At 45.2% G+C, this 23036-nt stretch overlaps 1 protein-coding gene across 2 annotated transcripts in view; it reads right to left on the reverse strand.

The window, feature by feature from the left end:
• The window catches only part of LOC144829387 (uncharacterized), an 815409-nt gene that overhangs the window by 178237 nt on the left and 614136 nt on the right, over positions 1–23036 (reverse strand). For both annotated transcript variants that reach the window (XM_078688502.1, XM_078688493.1), the window contains 2 exons: positions 16639–16705; positions 12140–12225 (listed from right to left, as the gene is read on the reverse strand). In XM_078688502.1, coding sequence (XP_078544628.1) covers positions 12140–12225; positions 16639–16705 — 153 coding nt within the window. The remainder of the gene's footprint in view (positions 1–12139; positions 12226–16638; positions 16706–23036) is intronic.

Genomic DNA, 23036 nt, shown 5'->3' on the forward strand with positions numbered 1-23036 from the left:
GTGAGTGATTTATAATGCACGGAACGATGTCAGCGGCAGTCTAAACCCGACCCACTGGGGGAACACTGTGTTTTTAATTTGGCAGACTACGGCATCCACTGGGATCATACGCAGAAGGGAACTACAAGTACCATCAGGCCAGCCGGCCTACGCCTTAATGGGCGGGACTTGCAACGCTTATCAAGGCTCCCTCTGAAAGCCGTTGTTTTGTGCCTTTACCTTGCCCGTGACCAAGAGCACAGTGAGTGCTCGAAACGCGTTGGGCTCTACATGCTTGGAGTAGAGCTGCCTTTCCATCGAACTTGCTTCCTCGCAATAAAGGCTGAAACCTTCTGTTATGTGGCGTCTCCTCATTGGGTGCAATGATGTGTTGGATGTTATGCGGCCTGACCCAGGTCGCGGAGATGCTCTGCCGCGTGTGGTGCGGACCTGGTGTTCTGGAACACTCGAGACACAAAGGAACAGAAGGGCCACTGTGAGTGATTTATAATGCACGGAACGATGTCAGCGGCAGTCTAAACCCGACCCACTGGGGGAACACTGTGTTTTTAATTTGGCAGACTACGGCATCCACTGGGATCATACGCAGAAGGGAACTACAAGTACCATCAGGCCAGCCGGCCTACGCCTTAATGGGCGGGACTTGCAACGCTTATCAAGGCTCCCTCTGAAAGCCGTTGTTTCGTGCCTTTACCTTGCCCGTGACCAAGAGCACAGTGAGTGCTCGAAACGCGTTGGGCTCTACATGCTTGGAGTAGAGCTGCCTTTCCATCGAACTTGCTTCCTCGCAATAAAGGCTGAAACCTTCTGTTATGTGGCGTCTCCTCATTGGGTGCAATGATGTGTTGGATATATATATATATATATATATATATATATATATATATATATATATATATATACACACACATACACACATATATACACATATATACACATATACTAGCTGTACACAGCCACGCGATGTTTTGGCTCAGTCTGGTTAAATGGAAGACAAAGAAAAGAGTAAGCGCACTTTTCTAATATGTTTAATTTCACAATGCTTGTGGGTATACAATGTTTTTGTGACTATTGTCTCTATGCGTCCCTTGTAGTTGTTGCGCAGCAAGCACATCGATAGGGTCTGTTCTTGCCTTTCGATTAAAAACACCCGCGTATTGTACACACGTGTATTCGAATCCAACGTTGTGTATATATAAACACACGCTAATGTTGCAAAGAGAACCAACTCCTCCCCCTCCCTCCACCCACTCCCCGGTCTGCCATCCTGACACCAACTGTCTATCCTAATATATGTAGACTATTGTCTTTATGCGTCCCTTGTAGTTGTTGCGCAACAACCAAATCGATAGGGTCTGTTCGGCCTTTCGATTAAAAACCTGCGCGTATTGGACACGCACGTATTCAAATCCAACGTTGTGTATATATAAACACGCGCTTAATCTAATCCAACGTTGTGTCAAAATTTCAAAGCAATCGGTGAAGAACTTTCGGAGATTTGCGATTTTGAACAAACGAACATATATATATATATATATATATATATATATATATATATATATATATATATATATATATATATATATATATATATATTACCTACTGGCGATAGCCAGTAGGTATATAAAGTTAGGATTTTTTTCCTATGGGATTTTTGAAAATTCTATGTCGAATAACTTTGGCGTTTGAGGACAGAATTGGCTTAAATTTTCAGGAAAATGGAACATTTAGTTTCTGAGCAGCCCCTGAAAATTTGGGGGGGTTTCGTCAAGGGGGGGCCGAGAAAAAAGGGGGGTCCCAAAACGTGTTTTTCCCATGCAATTTTCCATAGGGCGGTTGGCCTCACTTTTAGCCTGAACGGCTGAATGGATTTACACCAAACTTGGCAAAATTGTAGGGACTGGTAGCCCGATGTGCCTTTGCTATGTCTCAAGATATAGGCTCCAGTGGTTTTTACGAAAATTAACTTTGAAAAATATATATTGGGCTACATTGGGCTATATATATGTTGGAGCCCAAATGTAGCCCAATGTAGCCCAAAGATGGCCACCAGAGACAAAAAAAACAAATGTAGCCCAAATATCAGCCAGATGTAGCCCAACTATAGCCCAATGACAGAATGTCCCAGAGTGTTCTAAAGAACAACTAGAGTGCTAACAGTCCTACTTATTACAAAGGTATGGCACACCTGAAGCCATCTTGATTGGAATAAAGTGGTAACTCTTAAAACATTTAATTTAAAAATGAACAAAATGAGGGGGTTCATTTTGCCATAGAAAGTATGATTAGCGAATATATGACGAAATCCCGCATACCATCAGTCCGCAAAAAAAATCCCGCATGTACTATTAGGCCGCAAATTAAAATAACGAAAACTTTTAGAACGAATATGCCTTTAGCATACACTAAACAACTAAACTACCCTAAACCCTAAAACACTACCCCCAGCATGACCCTACACTACACAAACAGTACAACACTACCCTAAACCCTAAAACACTACCCCCAGCATGACCCTACACTACACAAACACTACAACACTACCCTAAACCCTAAAACACTACCCCCAGCATGACCCTACACTACGCAAACACTACAACACTACCCAAAACCCTAAAACACTACACCCCAGCATGACCCTACACTACGCAAACACTACAACACTACCCTAAACCCTAAAACACTACCCCCAGCATGACCCTACACTACACAAACACTACAACACAACCCTAAACCCTAAAACACTACCCCCAGCATGACCCTACACTACGCAAACACTACAACACTACCCTAAACCCTAAAACACTACCCCCAGCATGACCCTACACTACGCAAACACTACAACACTACCCTAAACCCTAAAACACTACCCCCAGCATGACCCTACACTACGCAAACACTACAACACTACCCTAAACCCTAAAACACTACCCCCAGCATGACCCTACACTACGCAAACACTACAACACTACCCTAAACCCTAAAACGCTACCCCCCAGCATGACCCTACACTACGCAAACACTACAACACTACCCTAAACCCTAACACTACCCCCAGCATGACCCTACACTACGCAAACACTACAACACTACCCTAAACCCTAAAACACTACCCCCAGCATGACCCTACACTACGCAAACACTACAACACTACCCTAAACCCTAAAACACTACCCCCAGCATGACCCTACACTACAACACTACCCAAAACCCTAAAACACTACGCAAACACTACAACACTACCCAAAACCCTAAAACACTACCCCCCAGCATGACCCTACACTACGCAAACACTACCCAAAACCCTAAAACACTACCCCCAGCATGACCCTACACTACGCAAACACTACAACACTACCCAAAACCCTAAAACACTACCCCCAGCATGACCCTACACTACGCAAACACTACAACACTACCCAAAACCCTAAAACACTACCCCCAGCATGACCCTACACTACGCAAACACTACAACACTACCCAAAACCCTAAAACACTACCCCCAGCATGACCCTACACTACGCAAACACTACAACACTACCCAAAACCGTAAAACACTACACCCCAGCATGACCCTACACTACGCAAACACTACAACACAACCCTAAACCCTAAAACACTACCCCCAGCATGACCCTACACTACGCAAACACTACAACACTACCCTAAACCCTAAAACACTACCCCCAGCATGACCCTACACTACGCAAACACTACAACACTACCCTAAACCCTAAAACACTACCCCCAGCATGACCCTACACTACGCAAACACTACAACACTACCCTAAACCCTAAAACACTACCCCCAGCATGACCCTACACTACGCAAACACTACAACACTACCCTAAACCCTAAAACGCTACCCCCCAGCATGACCCTACACTACGCAAACACTACAACACTACCCTAAACCCTAACACTACCCCCAGCATGACCCTACACTACGCAAACACTACAACACTACCCTAAACCCTAAAACACTACCCCCAGCATGACCCTACACTACGCAAACACTACAACACTACCCTAAACCCTAAAACACTACCCCCAGCATGACCCTACACTACAACACTACCCAAAACCCTAAAACACTACGCAAACACTACAACACTACCCAAAACCCTAAAACACTACCCCCCAGCATGACCCTACACTACGCAAACACTACAACACTACCCAAAACCCTAAAACACTACCCCCAGCATGACCCTACACTACGCAAACACTACAACACTACCCAAAACCCTAAAACACTACCCCCAGCATGACCCTACACTACGCAAACACTACAACACTACCCAAAACCCTAAAACACTACCCCCAGCATGACCCTACACTACGCAAACACTACAACACTACCCAAAACCCTAAAACACTACCCCCAGCATGACCCTACACTACGCAAACACTACAACACTACCCAAAACCCTAAAACACTACACCCCAGCATGACCCTACACTACAACACTACCCAAAACCGTAAAACACTACACCCCAGCATGACCCTACACTACGCAAACACTACAACACTACCCAAAACCCTAAAACACTACCCCCAGCATGACCCTACACTACGCAAACACTACAACACTACCCAAAACCCTAAAACACTACCCCCAGCATGACCCTACACTACGCAAACACTACAACACTACCCTAATCCCTAAAACACTACCCCCAGCATGACCCTACACTACGCAAACACTACAACACAACCCTAAACCCTAAAACACTACCCCCAGCATGACCCTACACTAAACAACCACCACAACTCTACACTACACTAACACAACACTACACTGCACAACACTACACTACACTACACAATCACTAACCCACGAAAAAATGAACACAAACCCACTTACCTCTCTCGTCATCGTGGTTTTCACAACGCAAATGCATTTACCATACATGCCTTTAAAACGTAATTCTTTGTAAAGGCATGCGCGATAAATGCACATGCGTTTTGAAAAAATGCGGGATAATGGTATGCGAGGTCAATGACCTTGCGGGATAATGGTATGCGGACTGAAAGTCTGCGGGATAAAAAATGCGGGAAAATGGCTGCAAACCATGATTAGCAGCAGACTTCCCTGGTGAGCACTAGCTTTACTACAGTGATCTAATGAGCAACTAGAGTGCTAACATTCAGAATTTATGGCAAATGTGTGACACATCTGAATGCCTTCTTGATAGAACCAAAGTAAACAAGCATTGAAAATGCAATAGATCTCGCCCTCGTTTAAGTTAAAGCCATTCTGTTTGTAATGAGGTGGCTTTTTAGCTTTGCTTTTATTAGTGTTTTTAAAACTTTCATGTAAATAACATGCATATGTATGCATATATGTATATGTATGCATGCATTTATATTTATATAGATATGCAGATTATATATGTATATTACCTACTGGCGATAGCCAGTGGGTATATATAGTTAGAATTTTCAGAAATCCCATAGAGAAAAAATCGTATGTCTAATAACTTTGGCGTTTGTGGACGGAATTGGCTGAAATTTTCAGGAAAATGGCACATTTGTTTCTGAGCAGCCCCTGAAAATTTGGGGGGGTTTCATCAAGGGGGGGCCGAGAAAAAAGGGGGGTCCCAAAACGCGTTTTTCCCATTCATTTTTCCATAGGGCGGTTGGACTCACTTTTAGCTTGAACGGCTGAATAGATTTACATGAAACTTGGCAAAATTGTAGATATGGTTTGCCCGACGTGCCTTTGCTATGTCTCAATATATGTGCTCCAGTGGATTTTGAGAAATTAACGTTTAAAACAATATATATATCTGTGACAGCGCTCCGGTTAGCGCCCCGGTTCGCGTACCTGACGCGTAACGGAACTTCGCGGAGCGAAGCTGATTGGCTCTCCGGTGTCTGTCAACATTCTAAACAGTCCGGAGCGGCCGCCATCTTGTCTCTCGGTACGATCGAGAGACAAGATGTGGTGAAAAACGAAGGGGGAAATTAAGGAAAGGGGGCAAGGTAGACCACTCCTGACCCCCTAGGATTGATGAGGGGGATATTGAAGTCCCCCGCGATTTTTCGCGGTAGAGTCGCTTCCCGGTACGCGAACCGGGCAACTAACCGGCAGCGTAGCGGGAGTCCGCCATCTTGTGTTTTTGGAGCGTCCGGTTCGCGTACCGGGTAGCGTCCCGGTAAGCGTAACAAGGGGAAAACCAAGAGAAACAGTAAAAAAAAAATTAAGGGAATAGATTTCCAGCAAACTTGGCAAAATTGTAGGGACTGTTTGTTTGATGTGCCTTTGCAAGGCCTCAAGATATGTGCACGTGTGGATTTTGTCTAATTAAGGTTAAAAAAAATATATATATCTGTAAGCGTGCTCCGGCACGCTTACGTTACGGGTTTTGTTTGCGCTGCAGAGCCGATACGTCACGGTTATGCGACGCGTCATGAGGCGTCTCACGTGGCTACGTGATACGTCACGTAATAAAGAATATATTTTACAGCTATAGATATTAGCTTTTAAAAAACCAATGAAATTCACTGAAAAAAACATAGGTTATAGACCATATATAGTTAGGAATTTGCATTTACAAAACCTTGAAAATTCACTGAAAAAACCATAGGTTAGAGACCATATATAGTTAGCTGGACATTTTATTGACATAAAACCAATGAAATTCCATATATAGTTAGTTGCACTAACTATATATCGCGCACCCGCAATCCACTGCTGATGATGTCACATATTACATCATTCATGACATGGTCAGTGACATCACTGATGACATCTCAAATGACATCTCAAATGACATCACTGATGACATCATGACACACCAATACCAGTTACTACATACGCACTCACTGATTCCTACGTCTACACACACATTCACTCATTCACCCATACAATCACTCATACATACAGTCACTCATTATTACAACACTATCATATGCACTCATACACCTATGCAGACACTCACACACTGCCACTCATCCATGGAGTTACTCACACACCTAGTCAGTCCTGTAAAGAATCAATCACACTTCCATTTCCTCATCTATACAGTTAAACACAGAACACCATACTTCAGTGACATCACTGATGACATCACTGATGACATCTCAAATGACATCACTGATGACATCTCAAATGACATCACTGATGACATCATGACACACCAATACCAGTTACTACATACGCACTCACTGATTCCTACGTCCACACACACATTCACTCATTCACCCATACAATCACTCATACATACAGTCACTCATTATTACAACACTATCATATGCACTCATACACCTAGTCAGTCCTGTGAAGAATCAATCACACTTCGATTTCCTCATCTATACAGTTAAACACAGAACACCATACTTTTCACACATATACTAACACATACGTACTCTCTTATACAATCACTGATACAAGTACACATTGATATGCACAGAGTCACACACCTCCCAGCCAGCCACACACACACTCAGTCTTCCATACATCCACTCATTGTTCAATATGTAAAACATATTTAAACTTTACAAAAATACACAGACACTAGATGATGTCATCAGTGATGTCATTTGAGATGTCATCAGTGATGTCATCAGTGATGTCATTTGAGATGTCATTTGAGATGTCATCAGTGATGTCACTGACCATGTCATGAATGATGTAATATGTGACATCATCAGCAGTGGATTGCGGGTGCGCGATATATAGTTAGTGCAACTAACTATATATGGAATTTCATTGGTTTTATGTCAATAAAATGTCCAGCTAACTATATATGGTCTCTAACCTATGGTTTTTTCAGTGAATTTTCAAGGTTTTGTAAATGCAAATTCCTAACTATATATGGTCTATAACCTATGGTTTTTTCAGTGATATATATATATATATATATATATATATATCACCCTAAAGGGCTTTAAACCACAATAAAAAAAGATTACTAGCTGATTACAGGAAGAAAATGTCCCCAAGGAGACAGCAGACCTCCAACCTCCCAATAGGAGAAGTATAACTACACCAAGCATATCAAAGTTTTTGAGATGGAACACTCAGGATATTCTAAAGAAAGAAAAGAACCATAGAAGCCTGACACTGCATCCCAGATAACCTCACAGGCAGTGTTCACGGAACAACAATCTTCCCAAAATGGAAGTAGGATAACATTCTCCAGAAATGGGGGGGATAACCATTAGTAATATTGACATACTGCAGAACACCAAATAGAGACCTTGAATCTGCCATATGTAAAGCCTTTTAAAAAGAGAAATACATATCAAGGGACCGTAACCCCATGCTCAGGCAAGGAACACACAAAGTTGTAATGGTGGCAGAACCTCCTCATAGGGCATCCTAATCTTTGACAAAATTCACATGACTAAAAATCAATCCGAGCATCATCTAAATTAAAAGAAAAGTGCACCCCACAAAAATTTGCACCAAGGAATGCAGCCCAATGAAGGAACAGTGAAGTGGAAATCCAGAGTGAACACAAATAAACATACACTCTGAATAAAAGGTCTCACAAGGTGCCTATACAAGATGTCCCTATAAGAGATACCAATAGTCAAAAACTACTGCATACCAGCATATCACACCGCTTCCGAACCGGAAGAAATATCACAAACATTTAACCTCTTGAGGAAATAGGGAAGAGAAACTAGGCATCATAATCGGTCAGTCTTAAAAAACAGTAATTCCTGCTACTGCAGGAACACCACATTGGGTATCAACAAGTGGAACTTAAACCACCATGATAAGACCAATCGTAACAGAAACCAAAGATTAATATCCCCCCTACAATGCTAGTATACTGAAAAAGAGGAATATCATTCAAGAAAGAGAAACGAGGACTCGTTTTTACTTTTTCTATCATGGAGACGCCATAAAGCAGAGTCGACCTGGGCATCAAAAAGATTGGTGATATCAAAGGGCATATCAACCAAGACAGCCTGGACCACTTCTGAAAAACAGGATGTCTGTAACCAGGCACAATGTCGTAGTGCCACAGAGGATGCCTTGGCCCAGCCTACAGATTCTGTAGTATCCATGCCATATCTATTAATCAACTTAGCTGCCTGTTGTTAATCCCTGATCAGCTGTTTAAGATTAGGTCGGAGGACATCCGGAAGTGTTGGCAACATAGCCTGGAAGGAATTCCAGAAAGCGTGAGAAAAATGCCCAAGGACACAAGACTTGTTAGTGGACCTTAAGGCAGAACTAGCTGAGGTAAAATATCTCTGCCACACAAATCTTTCCTCATAGATTCTCTATCCGATGGAGCATTAGGCAGAAAATCCATATTCTGATAGGCTGACTTAGCCTGTACCACCAGACTATGAAAGGTAGGATACCTGAGGATCCTAGCTGGATCTCCAGGAGCAGGCAGATGCCTGCGAGATGTAGCACCATCCACTGAAATCCTTGTATCAGGTTTAGCCCAAGTACCCAACAATATGTCGTACAGGGCCGTACTATATGGGAAAACAGGCTCCACCCCTGTCTGACCCTGATAAAGCACGACAATCAGTGGAGTGGCATATTTTTCCAACATAAGGAGAGACAACTCCAAAATCATAGCTACCCTCTGCAAAGAAACATGCCTCAGTAGTAAGGCTAGGAGGGGAAAGAAGTCCTGAATCTGGAGACGACTCCAATCTACTAGCTTTCTCAAGTACAGACAACCTACTCTTTTCCAAAAGAGGTGGAATGGCCTCAGATATAGGCTGTAAAAGGCCCAATTCCTCTATGTCACCATGAGAGGCAAGCAGGAAGACAATACCCATTATGTATTGCATTCGGTGGTGATGGCAGGATGCCATGTTTTGTAATTTATGGTATGACCCCATGCTAACATATGTACATGTATATTGCGTGTGAACAGTTTACATGTGATTCTTGTATATCTGATAGAGACATCTAGACGAAGATTCCTTAACTCATGAAGTCTCACCCAGGCATCTGACTATCTGGAAATGTTTCAGCTGTACCTCTGTGCGCCAGGGGACGGCGCCTTACAACTCCGTGATGTTGACTCCGCTTGTGACGTAATTCGAGTCATATAAGTCCTCTCTGGCACTCGGACACCAGTTTCTTCTTTTCCGCGCTGCAACGCGTATCTTGAAAAGCGGTACCTCCGGCCATTTTTTCTGGCCTACTTAGACAGTTTTTGTCAGTAGGGAACAGTGTGCCCTTTTCCCATGTCATCAGGCTTTAAGCCTTGTGGGTATTGTGCATGACAGTTGCAGATCCGCATTCCATTCGTATGTGGCGTTTGGGAGAACAGCATGACTCGGAGGACAGCGACTCCATCAATTCCACACCAGACATCGTTTGATGCAGAGACGGCGATGCTTCAACGTCGATAGGAGGAGATGGAACAGCCTGGATTGGAGATGCAGATATTTTTGCCAGAGTTTGCTGATCAAGTACAGACGCCGAAGGTGGAGACCACAAAGGGCTGTGCACTGGCATCGCTGGTGAACCAGCCAAGGCAGTCCGGCACCAACCCAACGACTCCATCGGCTCTACTGCTGCTGAGGCCGAATCCACTGACGTTGCCAAACTCAACTCCTTAGGGCCTGGAGGTGCACAAGAGGAAGATGGGGGCCCAAAGATGAGACTTAGAGAGTTATAGTACTCATTCATCTAGGCCATCGACACACGGGCTCCCGGGAAGACTGGGTGGTGCGGGCGGAGTCGAGCACGGCATCCTAGACCGGCGTGTGGGAGGAGCCATGGGAGACAGAGTCTTCACGTGGCGAAGTCGGGGGTGCACCAAATTCAAGTGCTTGCACTTACCGCGGGAAGTTGAAGGAGAGCGGCGTCCCTGGGAACGGCTCAGACTCTTGGAACAGCCCATGAACAGACCTCAGAATGGGAAGGCGATAGATGCCTTGAAGTCTCCAAGAACCGTGACAGGTGCACCTCCAGTAGTTTCAATACAGCGCTCCTTGAGTGTCTTCGGAGTCAGCTTCTGGCAGGAGCCGCTGTCCTCCGAGTCATGCTGTTCTCCCAAACACCACATACGAATGGAATGCGGATCTGCAACTGTCATGCACAATACCCACAAGGCTTAAAGCCTGATGACATGGGAAAAGGGCACACTGTTCCCTACTGACAAAAACTGTCTATGTAGGCCAGAAAAAAATGGCCGGAGGTACCACTTTTCAAGATACGCGTTGCAGCGCGGAAAAGAAGAAACTGGTGTCCGAGTGCCAGAGAGGACTTATATGACTCGAATGACGTCACAAGCGGAGTCAACATCACGGAGTTGTAAGGCGCCGTCCCCTGGCGCACAGAGGTACAGCTGAAAAATTTCCAGATAGAGTCAGATGCCTGGGTGAGACTTCGTGAGTTAAGGAATCTTCGTTTAGATGCCTCTATCAGATATACAAGAATCACATGTAAACTGTTCACACGCAATATACATGCACATATGTTAGCATGGGGTCATACCATAAATTACAAAACATGGCATCCTGCCATCACCACCGAATGCAATACATCTAGAACAATCATTGCCCACTGTCTCTTTGAGGGCGGGCTTGGTGATCTTCAGGTTATAGGACAAGTCCTGAAACTTGCATTGTCAGGGACAAGCTTAGGACTCTGTACACATAAGATAAGCAGGACCCACCAGAGCCAAAATAAAAGTTAAGATACCAGTTTACTATACATCCTGGCACATAAGGCAGGGGTACCTGCCTGTTCAACATGCAGGGGACATTCCTGTACCATCCTTTATACAGTGTTATCTTATAAATAGAAAATTAACAACGTGCTCAATAATCCAAAGATTATATCAGGAAGAACGCAACATAGAGCAATGCCATTGGATGCTTAATTCAGACTTCATGAATGAGGGTTGATAAAACTTTAAAAAAATAATTGTCAATGCATTCTTAACGTTTGGGAGATCATTTTGCTTGGATGATGAAGAATGAGTACACCATGTTTGGCAAGCAGGAAATGGTGTATCCGATGGGGTACAAGGACTAGTAAAACAGCTAGATTTGTCCACCAATTAGATAGATTATTCCACAAAAATATGATTAAAAAAAACATTTTAGTTAATTTTCACATAATTACTGGAGATTTAAACTCATCTATAGATAATTCTTTCTTTAGTTAACCCTGTGGCATTTTACATCCTACCTACCAGTTTTCCAATGGTTGGAATTCTGTCCACATGAAGAGCATGTTTGGACCATTTTGCCATTTGATTTTTGCTCCATTGTTGTGGGCCTACAAAATAAAACAAAATGGTTACACTAAACATTTTAAATGGGCACCTAAACTGACCAATGACACATTTACAAATCACATAAGTCTTAATTTACGTTTCACAGCAAATTATTTATTCTGCCAAGACTGACAGGAACATTGAATATAATCCGTTTGAGGAGTGAAACAAAAAAATATACAATGTTGCTGTCAAAGATACAGCTAAGTAGCATTCAATTTAATAGCTATTGGCAGACATTATTTGAAACTGTTAGACTTCAGGAGTGTAGTTGGTTGAAGAGAGATAGATGATACTACAGCTGCTACAGAAAGGTTTGTAACCTGAGAGTAAGAAAATTATTTAATGCAAGTTAGGATATTGCCAGGTCAGTCTGAATACTACACTGTTGGAATAGGAATGTCTCATGCAGTTGTGAATCTATCTAGGACCCTATTTAAATATTCCCGATTCATGCCCTTATGTGGTTATAACAAAACATATCCTTATAAAGGCATAAGAATCATACCCATATTTAGTCATAGCCAATGCAGTCCAAATACGGCAAGGCCACTCCCATAGACTCCTAGAAAGTACAACGCGTTCTTTAAACAAACCAAGCCTCCAGCAGCCCGGGACATCCCCCTGCTTTTGTTTTGATTTGTGCAATAACTCCTGGAGTCCAGAAAGAACTGTAAGTTCTTAGTGACTTCTTATGTCCAACCTTACGTCAAACTCGGCACCTTCCAGGTATAAATATACCAACGTTGCCTTAAGCAAACACACGGTGGTTTGGAGCAGACCGGCTATCTACTTGCCCGAAGCCCAGCTGATGTGAGTGCCGAAGGAAGCAGACCCTCCCCTTGACGCACTGAGAGAGACGCTGTCTTTTCTCCTGCCGAGGAATCCAGCTCCAGTGTTTCCAGTCACCCTTCGGGTTGCTGGGAGATCCAGTCCTGAGAAAGAGATACAAGACCTCCTTCATTCTATAACCAAGGTACGGAGCTGATTAGATCCTTAGAGAATTCTTGATTCAGATTCTTGGCAAAAACTAACTTAACTTAAACTGCAGCTCATATACTCCTTCCCAAGTACTAGGCTTAGGTTAGGTACACCGGGGTAGGCGTATCTTAGAAGCACCAGTTGAGTACGTTTAGTCAATGATTTTATGTATGTATATATTTTATCCATTTTAAGTATCATATGGCTCAGAAACCATATCAATGCTTTTACAGTATTATTTCATAATACTACTTTTACTGTACGCACTTTACTTTATAACAAGTATTGCAATTGTGGCAATTCACTTCTCTTGCACGAGAAAGAGGACTGCTCAATAAATAACACCTTTTATTGAAAACACCCGTCTCTCTATTTCTCTGCACTCTGGTGAAACTAAGCATGCACGATTGACTGAGTGAAATAGCTGTCTATTGTTTTCACACGACTCTGGAGATATACTCCTTGTTCTGGAGGGAGCAAAGTTGTCATGTTTATGCGGTTGTCAGAAACTAATCCCTTCTTGTCTAATCAGGAAAGTTAACTCCTTCCTGTTCATTCGAGAAAGTTTCTAGTGACCTCTGAGCTAGCTGGCATACCTAATTAAGTCTAACATATTCAGTAGAGACCTAGATGACCTCAGTCCTACGTCTAAACTATTGTTTATGTTATTCCAATGTGCAGTGCCTATTGGGAATATAGGAACTACACTTCAATGCCCTGCATGTCTTAACTCTGAATACTGGTGATCATGATTTTTGGATTCGGCCCAACCTCACACTAATCTAGTGTGCTAACAGAGGCATAGGCCTGCCCCTGGTTAACGAGGTTCTGGACTTGTCCTGGACCAGAAGCCGCACACCAAGTGAACCGGTCATAGTAACAAGCTGGACTACGGTCCTGGTAATGAGTTATGGTGGTGACAGCCTACCATGTTTTGGGGTGATTACAATTGGAGCAGCCTTTTTACCAGAGTTATGCAAGCCGAAGCCTACTGACCCCACTCATTCAAACTGCTGCTGCTCACAGTAAACCCAGAATCTCAGGGCCAATAGCCAGTGTGCTTGAGCACGTGCATGTATGCTACTAGAAATGTGCACTAACTGGGTGTAGGCGTAAACCAGAGTGCACACAGGTAAGTGAGTACCATTTTGGAAGCCTATTGCCTGGTCAAATGTGCAAAATGGAGGTGAAGGTGCGGTCCCAGATAGAGTACTGCTGACATTCCTGACACTGGAGAGAAAGAACCCCAACACTGAAGTGGGGAAAGAGGAGGAAGGCTTCCATTGAGATATTCAAGTAGGGCCGTTATTTTACTTCCATTTGGTAGATGGCAAGGATGATACTGCAGTATTTGTTGTCAGGATGTGAAGAGTCCTTGAAAGCGAGCAACCCTTTGTCTCTTTTCCTGATCACTATCAAATGGGACAGTTGCAAGCCAAAGTGCCGGCAGCTCATACCTTTTGTGCCTTTGTTGTGGTTGCTCCAGCCTGGAGACAATCCAGGTGTGATGAGGATTACTCAAGACAAAGGCTGAGTCTAGAGGACAGCCTGTGAAGGACAGAGGCATGTGGAACTGACCCAAACCGATTCTTGAGAGGCAGACTGTAGAAGTTCATACTGTGTCTGCTAGCTGTCTATTTAAATGGGAGCAGTTGGCTCGCTTGTGTCCCAGTTCCAAGTTCTCTTCAACCTATGAGGGTGATACTGTGCAGAGTGCTCAGAGGTCCACTTCATAATGAAGGGTTGGGATCTGCCAGAAATTCAGCTCAGCAGGGGTGAGGAACAATCACCAGGAGTCCGTTCTGAAGAACCAATTTCTGACTTTTCTTGAGACCCCAAGGAATCCTGCCTAAGTGAAGCACCAACCATGCAGGAGAAGTAGATAGTTGGAAGGGGCTGTAGCATCTGACCCTGGTGCAGAGCCATCCAACACTCACAACCTGAATGATAGAGGAGGTCAAGAGCACAGATTTATTTGAGCAGTTTTGTTTGAGACAGTGTAGCACTTCTAAAGATTTCTGGCTGGTCTCAATTTACTATCCACATTGTCACCACCAAGGCACTGGAGCTTGTGTGCCCAATTGGCTGGCCCAACTGAAGAAGTGATAGGTAACTGCCTGTGGTACTGGCTATGTATCAGGGAATGTAGACGTGTCACCCTGGCACTGCCAATTCATGCAGTACGTTCCAGACCACCCCATGGAAATAGAGACTGCAGTCTACAGGTGCATGGCCAGGGTATCCCTCTGTGAGTAGAGAACATAGCTCTGCCTTAGATGTGCCCAGAAGCAAACCCTACCCTGAACATCTGAATCTGTCCCTTCATGGCACAATATGCTGAAGATAACACCTAGCAGCTGCGACACAGAGACCTCAACACTCATCGGGGTACTGCACTGCGACCCAGGATGTCTCCTGGAAGTGAGTTGCTATTTCAGGAGCCCTCCCACCTGGAGAAGAAGACTCCACCATGGAATGCCCTGCACAACTGATCTAAGACCCACTGGAGTGATGAAGCCGAACCTGTTGAATCATCAAAATCTGACCAACCCAGTGATTGTCAAAGCCCAGAAGACAGCCTACACCAGAAGCACCAGACCCTGCTGTGGCTTATCTGAGAACTGCAGTGTGCACAGCATCTGATCACCCCCAGCAGAAGTGTTATGCTGTGTGAGAATGCCCCACCAAATCAATCAATCAGGGGTTTGTAAAGTGCACTACTCACCTGTTAGGGTCTCAAGGCACTGAGGGGTTGTGTCCCGGTGAAGCCACCTCTGCGGGGCGGTTCAACGCAGCCCCCAGCCACCTCACCACAGACAGGTGAGAGACTAAAATGAGATTGAGTCCCTGAGATTGTTTGCTGGGAGAAGTGAGGGGAGAGATCGGCATCCATACTAGAAGCAATGCCACGATCTTAACCTTGAAAACCCTTAGACTGGACCCAGGGAGCAAGACGTGGATAGAGGGCATGGGGTACTTTAGAACACAAGAGACTCACACCCATAACTTGGGTATTCCGTCATTATTGTAGTGTGTTCTACTTTTTTTTGGTGTAAAATACTTTATGATGGGAAGCACTGGGCTGGACAATTATGTGTATGTGAGTAACTCCACACAAACCTCCTTGAGAGGTTTGTGTCTGCTCATCATCACTACCACTAAGAGTCAAGTGCTGAAGGGTTGTTCTTGGCTCAGTGTGTAGAGGCATAGTAGGATAGGCCCCAGTACAGCAGAGGCAAACTACCTTAGCACCCAAGGATTTGGCCAAGTAGCCCCAGCCTGGGCTGTGGCCTCCTGAATGCGGTCTGACACATGCTGCTTGCTCAATTTAGGAAAAAAATAAAAATGATGTACAAGCAAATTTTCATCTGCACTATTTATAGTAATGGCACACCCATTGATTCATTAAACGGAACTCTTCCACAGCATCTTACCATTGATCCTTGTCAAGTGACTGTGCTTCACTTGTGTTCTGACGGCAATGGGATGACCACCCTACATCTAGAAAAAAAAAAGATACACCACAGCATAAAATTACATCAGGTATATTTGGCTGAAGCAAGTGTTAAAAACCATTACCAGGTGTCAATGTCATGTACATGTTCTACTTCACAAAACATTTCTGGGATCTGTACAACTTACTGAAACCACCAGCACAATGATAGCAATAAATACCTGTCTGACACCCAGGCATTACAGCTATCAATGTGTTGGCGTGCAAAGGCTGTAAAATGCTCTTGAAAGCAGTGAGTAAACATCCCACTTTACTTCATCAAAATGACTAGCAATAGAAAGACTGTCGTCAAACCTTATTTCTAAACCTACCAAATGTAAAGATAGTTGTTGGAAAGTCAAGCTACCTTGTCTTGTCCACATGTGACCAGTTAAGAGAGTGGGAAGAGGGAGCAAGGAAGAAAGGCCAGGGCAGTGGAGGATGCTGGCAATGGAATCCTGCAGAAGGGAGATAGAGACAGTGGAGATATATGCCTCAGGAAAGGTTTGTATCTAAAAGACATAAGGATGGGTACAGACACAGACGTCTGTAGAGGAGATGAAGGTGGGTCTATCGCAAATCCAGGACCTAAGGGGACAGACACTGTGGTTAGAGAACACATACATTGGGGCAAAAGGAGAAAAGACCCAGCAAGAAAAGAAAGAAGAAAATATACAAAAACAGGGCAAGGCGGGGACACAAGAGGACGGGGCAAATAACACTTAAGAAACTTAAAATTAAGAAATTGCCATATTTGAGGGTGACAAAGCACGTGGGTGCACACAATGTTGGCAACCAACTCGAAAATATGGGAAAGGGTGTATGTGGAGATGTTAAAAATACTACATTGTGAATTATGGGTGAAAGAAGGGTCAAAGGAGGAAGAATTTGAATTGTCAAAACAGCCTAGGGTGCCGACAATAGAAAATTCGACTGCGGCTTTCCCAATTTTTGCTAGTGTATGCTCCTGAAAAATACCCAGAGAGGTGTGTCTCCTTGTTCAAATACATGGATGTGATAAGAAGAGCGCAGATCATGTACAGTGGTTTTGCTTGATCACATTAGGAGGAGGAATTTCGAGTGCATGGGATGCAAGAGGAAAATGGGGTTGGAGTGGAGATTGATACAGACTCATATCAATATACAATGGGTTCAGTTAAGTTTGGGAAGACCACATTTACTGCAAGCAGCCTTCCATTAGGGTACAACCCTTTCAAAACTGTTCTACCCGCGGGGATGGGGAATGGTCTGAGGAACCAAGGATGAGTGCAGAGGACATGGTGGGATTTTACCAAAGGTCTCTGCGCAAGAGAATGTTGTAGATTCCAACACAAGTGCTTTAAGTGTATGGAAAGACATCCACTCATGCAGTGCTCCGGGCTGGGAATAGTGGCCAGAGACAGCAGATAGGGCAATAGAACCAGCATAACAGCATGTATGGCAGCCAGCAAAGGAATCAGACAGCAGCGGAGGATGTGGGGCACTTGGGAATATGGGCAAAAGATCATACCCCAAATAAAACACATTGGTAAGACGCATGGTTGGCACACTACCCCAGAGAGTATGCACAATCGTTAAGCGAAGGTTTTCGGTAAGGATTCTGGCTAGGGTATGAGGGAACAAGGTTCTGTAGGTGGGTGGAGAACTTAAGGTTAGCGCAGTCCCAAAGTGGTGGTTCAGGGGAAACTGCTAACAGGAGGGCAGGATGGCGATTGCCTAATCTGATCATCTCACCCATTAGGGTAGTATCAAAGAAGGAGAAGGGTCACTTTCACTGCAAACAACACTTGTCTTGGTCGGAAGGAGCTTCCGTCAATGATTTTATTACTGAGAAAGTAACTTAAGGATCATATTCATCAGAGGATGTTGTCAGGGCTCTGGTGGAAAAAGTGGGAAATGGGGCACAGATTGCAAAATGTGACAAAATTGTGTTTTAGGCTGTTGCCGGTACACTAGGAAGACGTTCAATTGTTGGGGATTCAGTTTGATGGACAGTAGTTTGCCGATAGACCACAAGAGATGGAACAAACCATGGGTAGTGATTTGTTTGAGCGTTTCAGCTCTTTCCTACTGTGGTTTTCACAAGGCAGACAGGCAAGGAGACAGTGAACCTACCTTGATGACTTCTTCCTGGTGAGTCAATCCAGTTCAACGGACTGTCAACAGCAGTTGGCAAGTTTTCACAAGCTCATGGGTGAACTAGGAGCGCCTCAGCCCCAAAGAAGAGACAAGGTCCAAGCACTGTGTTGTAATTCCTGGGGACTGAACTGGATTCAGTGGCCATGGAGACGTGCCTCCCGGTAGAAAAGAAACTGCACATTCAGATGTTGCTTGACAATATGTTGGCAAAGCCAAAAGTGACAGTTTAGGAAGTACAGGTGCATTTGAACTTTGCGTGCAGAGTAGTGAGAACAGGGAGGACATTTTGTAGGAGACAGAGCCTGTTTCTAGATGGACACTTGCAGCCATGTTATCACATATGCTTGTCGGCAGGTACGAAAGAGGATTTACGCATGTCGTGCAGGTTTCTGGAGGATTTCAATGGCATCCCAATGATGGCCCCAAAGGAGTGTGAATGGAGTGTGCAGATATATTCTGACGCCGCAGGGGGCATCAGTTGCGGTTTGTACTGGCAGGGCAGGTGGTGTGTGGAAGAGTGGCAGGGCAACTGGAAACATGTAGGCAGGAGCATTGCCTTCTGGAGGAGATTGGCTATGGTGCACACTTATTTAAGTGAAGCACCTTGCACTAAACCAGACAACCCTTATGGTGATTTTAGTGGTCTTAGACAAGCATAGAAAGCTCTCTAAGTGGTAGCTGTGGAGAGCAGCCTTTAGCTTTAGTCCAGGAGGAGTGTTAAGCAGCTTGTTTTACCATAACTAATCATATAGTGTAGATTAAGCTAAAAAGAACCACACAGTATAGTTATAAAAATAATGTATTTAGAATAACGCATTGGTATATCTCCTACCAAGAGATATTACCACATAGCACAAATACACAGTGGCCTCAAGGGGGAGACCAAACCATATACTAAGAAAGTGGTATGCAAACTGTGGCCAAAGTCGGCGGAGCGGAAGCTCCTCTTGGGAACGTGGAAGGATACTCTCTTGTTGAGGTATTTGGGTCCAATGTTGTTGGGGGATTGGTAGGCGTGGGTGAGGAGTTGAAGGTGACCCTCTTCTCGACGGGGAGCAAGTGAAGGCCTCGTAGGTGTTGGGTCAAGTGTTCGCGGTGCGGTGTCCCGAGGACGAGTCTGGCTGTGACGTTCTGGATGGTTTGGAGTTTGTGTAGAAGAGCTCTGTTGATTCCGGCGTAGAGGGCGTTGTCCAGTCTGCTGGTTATGAGTGCGTGGGTGATGGTCCTTCTACAGTCAGGGGGGGGGGGAGGGGTGCATCCATTTGAAGGTCTTACGGAGGATGCACTGGCAGCTGCAACTAGTGGAGGCGACGGCGTTGATCTGGCGGTTCATGGAGAGGGAGGAGTCAAGGATGATGCTGAGGTTTTGTGCGTGGTCTGTAGGGGTGGGTGGGTTCCCAAGGGTGGGAAGCCACCAGGTGTCGTCCCAGGTGGAGGTGCAGGGTCCGAGGATGAGGACCGTGGTCTTTTCTGAGTTGAGCTTCAAGCAGCTGTCTATCATCCAGGGTACTACATTCTTCATTCCTTCCTGGAAGCAGAGTCTGGTGTCTTCGGGGTTCTTCATAAGAGAGAGGATGAGCTGTGTGTCGTCAGCGTAGGATACACTGCTGAGCCTGTGCTGTCTGACAATGGCAGTGAGGCGGGCCATGTAGATGTTGAAGAACGTGGGGATGAGAGATGATCCCACCCTGAACCCCAAGGAGGCGGTGGGCAGAGTGGAAGCACAGCTGTGTACTCAATGCAAGTCAATGGGAAAGTCACGGTTGCAGTTTTCAAGAAGGACCCTTCCCAGTGGACCCTGAAGAAATTCCATGGTAGATGGAAGGTTAGAGAGTCATTCCACCAATGGATATCCCAGGAACCAGGATACCTACACCAGGAAAGCCTGATACATAGGTGCGAAGTGACGTCGGAATTTGCCGTAGACCACAAGTGAGTACATCGGTGAAGATGCCACTGGTGAAGGTGAAAGAACCTGGTGTAATCCAAGGATAGATTCTTGAAGAGAAGTACCTGCAAGAAGAGGGGAAAGAATCTATGCCACTCAGGAGTGAACAGGAGGCACGGAAGACCAATGACCACAGATGATGGAAGATGCAGGATAGTTGATGGGGACCTTGTCTCTGCAGCTGTGAGGACCAGGCGAGGCTGTGGAAGACCAGGAGCCGTTCACAAGCAGTCCCATGTCAGAAGTGGAGAGTCAGGGGGTTGGTGTCTGGCAGGAGCACCAACAAGCCTTGGCAGCAGCAAGAGATGTGGTAAATGAAGACGGTGCAGTGTCTGGACCAACATAGTCCAGGGGACTCACCAAATGCAGGCGAGTCCGAGCAGGCCCGAGCAAGCAGGGGAGCCTACTGAAGCCAAAGAAGATCCTCAAGAGGACCCACAGGCCGAATGCACAGTAGTCGCAAGAGGACCCCGAGCAGCTCACCAAAGGTGCAGGCCCAATGGTACAGAGGATGTGGTGAGGATGAAGACCTTGGTAGCAGGAGATGGCGGAGGCTGGAGCTTCTTGTAGCCCGAAGATCTCTGGAGGACAGATTCATCAAGCCTTGGCAAAAGTGGTGCGCAGGGGTTCTCTTCCAGTGGTTCCGGCGAGGAATACTGGCCTCAAACTTGCTGAGAAGACATTGCAGGCCTCGATGGAGTTTGATAAATACCACCTGTGTTGCTGAGCCTTTCCGAGTCAGTGGGAGATCAGGAGCAGCAGACTGGTCAGCTTTGTTGTGGTGCTTGCAGATGCAGGGGAATGACTCCTTCCCTCCAAGGGAGATTACTTCAGGGTGCCTTTGATGCCCACAGGCCTGGAAAAGAACCTGGTGAAACACAGGCACAGACGACGACGAAGACTGACAAGACAACGAGACCAGCAGCTGCAGGAGTCTTCCTTGATGAAGTTTCGGTTCCAGGAGAAGTACAACAAAGTCCAAGGTGCCCAGACGGTTGAAGTTAAAGTGGTTTCGGATCTGAAACTCAAGAGCCACCCACAGGTAAGCCATTAAGTACCCTAGGGAAAGGGTTAGGACTATTCAGGGTTCCCTCCCAAAGGAAGGGCTGAACAGAGAGGCGGGTACTCCCATGTGCTTTGCCAAGTTTGGTGCCAGAGTGGGAGACATTGGCTTCCTGAACTGGTTCCAACTGCACTATGCAAGCAGGGAACAAAATGTGCCCTTCAAAGAAGTCAGGTGGCGCTGGCAAGTGCTCCCACCCCAACCCAATACACTAAGTCCAGTGTAGGAGGTGGTCACACCTCCCTGTGACTGGAAACCTACTGTTCTACCTTCCCCTGCTCAAGGCTTGCTCAGCAGCAGGAGGGCAGAATTGTGTCTGGGGTAGGCAGCAGCACTAGCTTACTGTTAGACCCTGAAAGACTGGTAACAGGAATACAAGGGGGGCTCACCAAGGGATCACCTCAGTACGTGGGGTCCTACATCCAACACTACACTGGAATCGGTGTTGGGGTAGGATTTCAACATGTTTGCTACCAAACAGGACCAGTTTGGGTGCAGCCAAGATACAGTTAGACATCTCGTAAATGACTTGATGTCTACTATATGTATTAAATTGCTGACCACACTTACAAAGCCTGGAAAATCAACTCTGGGGTTTATAGGGGGGTCCAGCTCATGCAGGACCCCCCTATCACACTTATAAGCTAGCAACCTGCATTCAGGATTGAAAGGCCTGCTTAGAGAGTGACATATGTTTCAAGTGCAGTGACCTCAGATATAAGGAAACATATCTGTTGTGAGTGGTGCTAGCACCAGATCACTGGCAGGCCTGTAGTCACAGTTTGAGTGGTCTCCCATGGGTGCCACAATACATGTAGCAGCCCATGAGACACCCCTGGTGTACCTGTCCCCTGGGTACCTTAGTACCATATTCTAGGGACTTAAAAGGGTACACCAGTAGCCAATGGGGAAGGTACCAAAGTACTTACCATGTCCGATTTAGGGAGAGAACACAGTAACTGGGGTCCTAATTAGCAGGATCCCAGTCAAATTAGTCAGAAAAAAGCATAACACCAACAAAATGCAGGGGTAACCATGAAAGCAGATACGACTTTCCTACACCTTCCTATAGTTTTTCCCCCTAGTGGCAGCAGTCACGCTCTGGGGTCTGGAACTGGCACATAGGAAAGTTATTTTTAGAGTAGACATTATGGTGGTGGTACATGTGGTGAACAATCAGTCAGCAAGG

The sequence above is a fragment of the Lissotriton helveticus genome, chromosome 1_1, assembly GCF_964261635.1.
Source record: "Lissotriton helveticus chromosome 1_1, aLisHel1.1, whole genome shotgun sequence".
NCBI lineage: Eukaryota > Metazoa > Chordata > Amphibia > Caudata > Salamandridae > Lissotriton > Lissotriton helveticus.